Source organism: Caloenas nicobarica, chromosome 1 (assembly GCF_036013445.1).
Source record: "Caloenas nicobarica isolate bCalNic1 chromosome 1, bCalNic1.hap1, whole genome shotgun sequence".
In the NCBI taxonomy this organism is placed as follows: Eukaryota; Metazoa; Chordata; class Aves; order Columbiformes; family Columbidae; genus Caloenas; species Caloenas nicobarica.
This window is the reverse complement of record NC_088245.1, coordinates 38751407-38760556: the sequence shown is the minus strand read 5'-3', so window position 1 is coordinate 38760556 and position 9150 is coordinate 38751407. Positions and strand designations below refer to the sequence as shown.

Below are 9150 nucleotides of genomic sequence, written 5' to 3'. Positions count from 1 at the left end.
GAGGTATATATAGTGTATATACTCTACTGTTTCGTACAGTCTTGGGGCCATGCTTTGCCCACAGTTTTGTGTTCACACATCTCATTCCAGTCAGTGAGTGTAGCAGGCTCACATCTGAAAGAATATATTTGGCTTTTGAGGGCATACAGGAGCACATGAAACAACAAAGCCAGAAGCGGAACAGGGAGAGAGTTGAAGACAAGGAAGCCTGGACTGAGCTGAGAAAGGGAAGAAGTGAATAGACAGCCCCAGACTTATCCAACCAGCCAGTTCAGCCCTGTTTGGGCAGCCAGTACAAAGCTTCTGGTCTGAAGGACTTCCACAGTGCAAAGGTTTCCATCAAGGGAACCTTTATCAGACAACATGGAAAGAAATGAACAAAATGGCTAGAGGCATGTTAACAGAAGAAATATGATGGAGCTCGCCCTCCAACCATTCGGTTCTTAATTTAGAAGGAAAACCTAATCCTGCCTCTGAAGTGATCTAAGCCTATGTATGAATCTGGTCAGTGTTGTCTGATACAGGCAAAGGAAGGATCCATTGCTCTGGGGGCCAGCAAGGCAAAGGGTGGCATTCGTACCATGGTATTTGGAGTCAATGTGACTACTTTGAGAAACAATATCACACCAGGCTTGTGAACTAGTCAAATGTATTGGCTTTTTGCAGAACAATTTCACTTTCAATCAATGTACATATTTTATAGTTTTACAGATGAAAAACACCTTTCACTATTAGACAGTATACACTGTTTTGATATCAAATGCACTTGCCATCTATTTTTGCTAAGAACTCAACCCCAGACAATAAAAAAAATGAATCCCAAATAAAATATATAATACAAAAAACATTCATGTCAATGTCAAATGATAACTGTCCCAGCAAACATAAAATCAAGATCTTCTTAATGCAAGTCCCCTCAGAAGTGAGTTAGTCATGCATCTGTATATAGAGTCCACTCCCAGTCTGGGAAATCTCAGTTAAGACTGCTGCCCTTGGAAATGCAAGTCTCATTTTTTTTAAAGGAGTGCTCCACACATGCATGCACATGGACACACAGACAGGCAGAGATACACACACGCACACACACATAACCTTCTCTGTCTTAGCAAAAGCTGCATGCTGGGTGACTGGTAATGCCTTCTGTGCATTTTTGACCTACTTTCTTTGTAAAGACAGGGTTGAAATGTCTTCAGTTCTCAGGTCTGTATTCTTCAAACAAAAAGAGAAATGAAGAGGAACTACATTACAAAGACAGAGAAATGCACTTGTATCTCAGGCATTATGATTTTTCCCAGTCATTTACAGGACAATGTTATTTACATTCGTGACTCAGCAGAATCCGCAGGAAGAGTTATCCTCTCTCCATGTTGGCTCTTCTTGATGGACCCTGTGAGCCCATTCTGTGCTTTCACGGACCGTTTTTCTTTAAGGCACTGCATGTGGATGATGACTTCAGACAGAAATGCAAGCCTCCTTCACTGGATTGTGCATTTCTCCCTCTCCCTTGACTGACCTTCCCTGAGAACTTTTGATTTTATATACTTCAGGTCACTGTTGACACTTGGCCGGCGAGCAAAGGGAGAGATCATGCCGTAGGCATCCATGTCCTTGACTCGGCGCATCCGGAAGGATTTCTGTTGGAAGGTGTCACCATACTGGATGGAGATTTTCCTGTGGAGGGCAGGGCTCATCTCATGAGGTAGTTTGGCCATGCTGAAGAGGACATAGAACATCTCATCCACATTGGTGTTCTTCTTGGCTGAAACTTCAAAGTAAGCACAGTTTTCGTCACTGGAGACAAGGTCCTCACCTTCATCTGAGCGCACCTTGCGGAAGACTTCACTGTGGTCATTTTTGTTGCCACAAATCACCATGGGGAGGTCAGCTGATTCCTTAGTCTTGTTCTTCAGGCAGGATTTGACCTCGAGGATCTGTTTCTGGAGCCTTTTGACCTCATCAAAGGATTCTCTGTTGTCCAAGCTGAATACCAGGATGAAAACATCTCCTGCAATTAAAAAAGAATTAAAGGCTTGTTGGCCGCAGCCTGTGTCAGAAGAGTTAATAAAAAAAAAAAAAATGCAATAGGCTTATTTGCCATCTCCTCCCCATATTTTTGTTGGGTCCTTTTGAATCCGTTCACTCAGCCGTACTTTAGTTCCAATTCTTCTAATTCAGCTCCCCACACCTTTCTGTAGTGCAACAGAAAAACCTTTCGGCTATAATGTTACTTCAGCTATATCTGATTGTGTGTTCCCAGGTTGCACTGGACTTGCAAGTTATTGCTCATTTTACTCTCTTTTCTCTCTCATGTTTCTGTCTCAGGTCTGCTGCGTTGCTTTTCTTTTTCCCTTCCTTTCATTTGTATCTATGTGTGAAACACAGCCTGTTCTGGCACCAGGAAGAGTAGAGAGCTAGCAGCCACTCAGCCTTAGCCTTTTGATTACACAATACACAAAGCAGCACCTGAACTGAAGATTTACAGCTAGTCAGTCCCGAAGACTTAAGCCAGGAATTAGAGATTTCCCAATGTGCAGTGCTCTGTTGTAATTTCATTTGCTCAAGAGAAACGGACCATGGAAAAAAAGAAATACATAAACGACACAGATCCCCTGGCATTTCCTTTTGACATTTCCAGACTTACAATTCCTTTTGCAAATATAAAGTAACGCAAATCGTTGCCTGTTGAATGGCATTCATGTTGAACATGCTAAGAGAGCTTTCAGGGACAAAAGCTCACATCCACATCCCAGAAATTGGCCCTAGGACCTGGGCGAATGTGGATGCTAGCCTAGTCAGCTGTGAAAATCATATTTCACTGGCTAGCTGAAAGGGTAGATAGCAAATTCAGCAAGTAGGTTTCTTGTGAGCTGTAGCTGAATATGTTGCCACTGTCACTCTCACAGTTAGAGAATACGTTAGCTCACAACAGAATCTGGTTGACAATGAGAACATACAAAATGCGTCCACCATTTTCCCTTTTTCTTCTTTAATTAATTTGATAAACCATAGACTAAGGAGAAAGGGTAAAAGTAGACCTATCCTTTTATTGGAATATCAAATCAAGGTAATCATGCTGGAACTTTTAGGAAAAAAATATTTGAGATTTTCTTCATTCGCATTCCCTTCCTGTGCATTTTACATTTGTTTTTCACTGCTTGTGTCTGGTAATGACATGCTTATTTTGTCCCTTGCTGCTCTTTATGCCCATGAGAATTTAGTCAGCCATTCATTTGCGACTGCAATAAAAATATGGAGCAGGAGGGGAAAGTAGCTGAGGAGGGAAATAAACTAGGGGGAAATCTCAGTTTGGGACCTGTAACCAGTGGATTTCTCCTCTGTGGCTAATGCACTCCCTGTCGTGCCTGGTGCATCCTGTTCAGGAAATATCTCTCTAGAGAAGTGCATCTTGCAACAAAATCAAGCAGTCCCTTTAGCTGCCTTCTAAGAAAGTCAAAGTCATCTCCAGGCTGCAGATTTCAAGCTACTGTCTATCATTATAATATTTTACCCACTGTTCTCCATCTGCAAACTTTCCCCACTTTCTCACCTGTCAGGATGGAAAGCCTCCTCATAGCAGGGAAAGGGTGATTCCCAGAGGTGTCCAGAATGTCCAGCTGATACATGTCTCCCCGGATGTTGTAGACTTTGCGGTGAAAATCCTCAATGGTGGGAGTATACTGGTCCTCAAAGCGTCCATTGAGAAACCGTGAGACAATGGAGCTTTTCCCCACCCTGGAGGCTCCCAGCACTACCATGCGGTACGAGTTCTTGGCTGGCACATTCAGGGTGCAGTTTCCACCAGACATGGTCTTCATCATTGCTTGGTCCTGAAAGACAAAATGGCAATGTTGGAAGAAAGACTAGAAACTATATGGTGGATGGAGTAGGGCAGCTCCTTACAACAAGCTTGCCAAAGAGTGCTCTGGAGAACAGTCCAGTTAGTTGATCAATGGTTTGTACAGAAATCTTTTCACAGGAACTACTGAATTTTTTCATTACTATTTCCAGTGACTGTGTCTGTCTGTCTGTCTGTCTGTCTTTCTTTCTTTCTTTCTTTCTTTCTTTCTCTCTCTCTCTTTCTTTTTGTAAAGTCATAAAAATGAAGGCATTTACACTGAAAATAGCACAGTTTTGAATTGTGATTTGCTATTTCCTTTAAACATTAAGCACTAATTTTATCAGCTATGCTTCAACTTAGACAGCAGGTTCCTTCCCACCATCTGTGTCACTTAGACATTACCAGATTTTTCAGTAGAGCTTGGTTCTCATTTAGGTACATAAACAAAGAGGTCAGATTTCCCAATATTCTACATCAATTGCAGCTGCCATTAGGACCTAGACTGCTTCATTTGGTTGCCTAAATAGGAACTGCGCACAGTACTCATTTTGACATCAACCAAAAGTCAGACAGAAACAAGAATCATGCTTGACATCAGTGGAAACTAGACATGTCAGCAACTTTAAATGGTTGGTCCCATACAACCTCCATTGCTGATGCAGGGAGGCTGAGCCACAAAATAACACTGGCCAATGACAAATTCTAAGATCTGTGCCTTCAGTGAACTTTTAGAAACCAGATTTTAATCGTGCTATTTGGGCTGGTAGTCTGGGAACTACCTATCAACAAACTGTCAGCATTGCAGCAGGATGGGTGGCAATGGGTGGAGCTGCAGAAGTGTAGATTTCACAGGAGTTTCAGTCTTTATACATACACAGCTGTTGTGGCTGTCACAGTCTTCACTGGTGCTAAGTACAAGTGGGAGAAAAGATGAAGGACAGCCATCTTAAATATCTATTAGACAAGATTTCCAACCCCTGGCAACTAAAATGAGTCTCGAGACCTTTTTGACATGTTAACATAGCACTTGGATGCAGAAAACTTTGATAGGAAAAAAAAAAAAAAAAGAGACATTTTTCATGTACCAGTTCAAATAATTGTGTGCTGAAAGGAAAAATATAACCCCTGTGTGGGGAAAGCTAACTGTTAAAGCAAAGAAGGTGCATTTCTGAAAGAGTTTATTTTGGTTACTAGGATCTCATTAAAGAATAATCAAGTTCCCACTGTGCCATTTATTTAACTTAGGTGTTGTTTATTTAATAGTACAATGTGGGTACTTTATGTACACTGAAAGTTCATTTCTGGGTCCAGATCTGGATTCCTGTCTTTGTGAGTGAATTTTATCTCCCAAGCTTTTATGTAGCTGACACTTATCTCAGTCAAAAGCTTAAAATCTTTTACTTTGTTTAACATGTGCTAAGCACCAAAGCAGCAGTGAAGATACAGTCACTGCTAAATAAAGAAGTCTCTGGAATCCTGATCCATCATCATTACAAGCGCTGTGCTACAGCCCAAGGCAACAGCAAAACACTACTATTTATTATTATTGCTGTAATTTGCTGCACACCAACAGCACATTTAGCCCTATCTGACACACAGAAGAAAATGCAATGCTTTCCTCAGAGTAGCTTACACTCTGAATTATATTCAGTGGGCAAGACAGCCTAATATTAGAGCCAGGCAGTAATGTCAGAACGTAACTTTGGATGGACACACACATGCGGAGTTATGGTATGGCTGGGATTGCTGTGGTGAGAGTGACAGCAAGGATCACGCCTGATATTCGGACTGGACTCTGTGTTTTGTTTAGAACAGGACCCATCTCCAACAGTGCAGAAACACCAGATGAAATCTCTGAAACAACACTGCCACGTATGCTGGGTCAGCCCTTTCCTACATAACCAGTCAATGCTGTCTTGCATCCTTGGGCAGACAAATGGTGACAGAGCTGCTTTGGGAAGCTTCCTTTCACCCTCTTGGGCTTTTTATTTTTAGCTGACGGTTAAGCAGCGAGATAGATTTTGTGAGAAAAACTGCAAACTTCTCTACAGCCCAGGTTCAGTATTTAGAAATGAGTCGGTTCTTCAGACTGGGATGTACCAATGTAGCTGAACAAGGGCAAGTGGACGGTGTTGATTCTCACCTGCTGAAGATTGGTTTTGTACAACTTGGTGCAGCCGCATCTGGGAATGTGCACAGTTACGCTTTTTAAGCAAATGCCTTATATGTCCTGTACAGAATGTGCACACTGGGAGACCGGATCCTGGCCAGAATCTTTACAAGCCAAAATCCTACAAGTTATACTGCTGACTGACAGGTAACCACTGAGCTGCTGGTGATAAGAGAAATTCCCACCACACAGCAATGGAGGTGGTCTGTGTCACTGCAGTTGCTTGGAGGGTTATTTTTTGCATCTTTAGTGCAAGAGGCACTTCTGTCCTCCACCTCGAAATGAATTTGATGGCTTTGGACCTCAGTTAATGTCACTATACACTGAACAGCTTGGAGAAGGAATTGTCACCACAGCTGCGCACAGGTGGGGAGAATAAGGCACAGGGAAGCTGAGTGACAACCCAAGGTCAAACAAATAGGAATCATGAGTGGACTTCAGGACTCCTACCTTTCAGACTCTTTCTCCTTCCCACCTTTCCTCACCCTTGCATTTCTGGTCATTAAATGACACTGCCTCTCACCCTCAGCAAAGGCAAAATCCTCAAAGGCAAAATCCTGTGTGCAGACATGTGCTCATTTCAGGATGCTTTGCCTCAGGGATGTAGATGTGCTGGAAGGGAAGAAGGGGTTTGAGAACACGGAGGTTTTAATGTATTAAATAGTCACTTTATGATGTCCTTGTTCTACCTACCAAGGCATTCAGTCAAGAGAACTCTTGTGCTTTCCTGACTGCATTTCATTTCACACGAAGTCAAAAGATGCTTTTCAGCACTTTGATTCATGGGGTTGCTACTCATCTCATCACCTTTGCTGTAAATCTGACTCAGAGCGTGCCGTTGAGCTGGGAGCTTATATTTATGTTTTGTGCTCTCTCTTCCTATCCCCCCACTGCAGTTTTTCTCCAGTTCAATACAATCTGTCCTATTTCCTCCTCAGAAAGGAATGAAACTTCAGCCTTCGCACCCAGGGGCAGGGTGGGGGGAGCACAAGAACCCATACATTGAAAAAAGATTAGAGCCAGAAGAAAGGGAACAGAAAGAGACCACATGTTCATGTACTAAATAAAGCAAAATCAATCAGAAGGGAATGAGGAGACAAACAGCCTCCAGCTGGCTTTAATCTACATCTTTTCCTTCCAGTTTATTAAATGCTTAAGCATAGATTAATTCCCGGTGGTACTTTCTGCTATGTGCACTGGCTTGATGCTATAAACTTTACATTAGTATTTTTACATCGGTACAGCACAGGGATTTAAAAATGTCATAGAAATGTGGGTAATGAGCATTACCTCCACTTAATAAAGGGAAAGGCTCATATGCCCAGAGAGAGCTGAAATAGATGTCCAAATTAAACATTAAACCCGTTTCTTTTGACTCCCTGTGTCATTTTCTACATGCTAACCACCACTGCTTGTTTCATAGGCAGACATCAGAGTGACTGACAATGCACCTGCTTTTGCATGCTCTGAAGACCACTTGTCTGAATCCAGCGAGGTACTGACAAATTTGATCCTGAGCATCTGGAGAGAGATATCTAAGGAAGACATTCTCCATTCTAACTGCCTAGAGCTTTTACACCTCAGTTTCCATCAGGGGGTATGCTCCCTACCACTCCTTATCCATGAACAGACTTTTGAACTACCTCTCTTGCACTCCACAGTCTTCAGCTACTGTTTGTGTCTCTGTTTGCATCCCAATGTAATTCACTGCATCCAGCTAAGAAGGACATAGGCAGATGCAAACTGTTCCATGCACAACAGACCTGTCACTTGATAATCACTGCTAATATCCCCATAATTTTCATACGCCTCACAATCACTCCCATGGGATGTTATATCCTACTTTCATCCCAAACTCCATGCTACTTTCTTACCTCTCCTTGGAGGAGCAGTCCTGGGTCTTGGTGCAGTCTGATGAAGCTGACAATTTTAATCAGAGGCGGCTGCTGCTGTAAAAGGCTGTCGTTCCGTGGACCCTGCGTTGCTTGCTCTGGGCTCAGTTCTTCACCAGTATTTCCCAGGAACTTAGCAGGACTGGGAAGGATCGCAGGGCTCCAGAGGGCATTCCCCCATGGATGGCAAGTACTGGATCAGGCGACCAACATGGGCTGAAGAAGGGTCTCAGAAGCAGTGACAGCTTTTTCCTTTGGTGAGATGAGCTCCTCCTCACAGCCTCAGTTTGAGAGAAGGAGAGGCAGAGTCTCTCCCACTCTCACTGGATTTCTTGCAAGTTGTGCTTTGTGGGTTCTGCAGGGGATGAAGGGTCTCTGGAGTGACACCTGGTCATGCAGGGTCATTCACTGGCCGACCCTGCCTCTACACCGCCTCAGACCCGGTGGGGAAAAATCAGTGGGGGCATGGAAGTTGTCTATGGTGAACCTACGCTTCCCCAGGTCTTGCCCAGAACAACCCTCCTCCACGAGCTTCTTTTCTTCTGGTCTGAGATTTGCTTTAAAATATTCTCTTTCTAGGACAGAAGGGGCTTTTCTTTACATTCGCCAATTAAATCTTTCTTCTTCCCTCCCTGCTTTTCTCCCTCTCGCTCTCACAACTACCGGCAAATTGCAGATTTTCCTTCTGTAGGACTCACAGATAATTGGCTCAACTCCTCCCTTGAAGTCAGTGTCAGACACAGGGGAAGGAGGGGTGCTGAGGGGGTGGGATTTTGTGCCTATTGAAAAAAAATCTTTTATTTTTTTCCCCTAAACAGAAAGTTCACATGCATTGCAGACTGTACATTCCTGTCTTTCCACCAGAGACCTGTATGGATGCATGTGTGGGAAACGAGTTGGCATATGTGTAAGAGATATACACAGAGACATCACTTACTTTGCAAGCTGTAAATTCATAAGCTGTTTCTAAAGGCTCTATACTCCGTGCTGATCTTTTCTGCTAGCCAGAAGTGGACTGACTCATTTCCCAAGTAGAGGCTTTCTGTCCATAATTCCTCTAATTCTTTTGCCGTATGGAATCCATTCTCCTGTTCCCTCAGCCTCAAAGACATTACGATTGCTGGTTGGTTTGATTAAGAAATAACAATAACGTATAACTGCTGTTCTTATATTTAAATAAATTAAAAACTAAACTGCAGCTGAGTAATAAAAATGTTTTTAAAAAGTCAAACAAATGAAAAGTGTGGGGG

At 42.9% G+C, this 9150-nt stretch overlaps 1 protein-coding gene across 1 annotated transcript; it reads right to left on the bottom strand.

Moving 5' to 3' along the window:
- Nucleotides 1–213: 213 nt before the first annotated feature.
- RASD2 (RASD family member 2) lies at nucleotides 214–8742 on the bottom strand. Its single transcript, XM_065649458.1, has 3 exons — nucleotides 7883–8742; nucleotides 3548–3827; nucleotides 214–2005 (listed from the first exon to the last, which is right to left on the bottom strand). Exons 2-3 carry the CDS (start codon nucleotides 3816–3818, stop codon nucleotides 1476–1478), a joined length of 801 nt encoding a protein of 266 aa, XP_065505530.1. The 5' UTR covers nucleotides 3819–3827; nucleotides 7883–8742; the 3' UTR covers nucleotides 214–1475.
- Between the last annotated feature and the right edge of the window lie 408 nt (nucleotides 8743–9150).

What these genes read in the sequence shown, in the direction of transcription:
- RASD2 (XM_065649458.1), bottom strand. Translation starts at nt 3,818, where the DNA reads ATGATGAAGACCATGTCTGGTGGAAACTGCACCCTGAATGTGCCAGCC. An exon ending in GAGGCTTTCCATCCTGACAG is followed by an intron (nt 2,006 to 3,547) that starts GTGAGAAAGTGG and finishes TTTTAATTGCAG; the next exon opens with GAGATGTTTTCATCCTGGTA.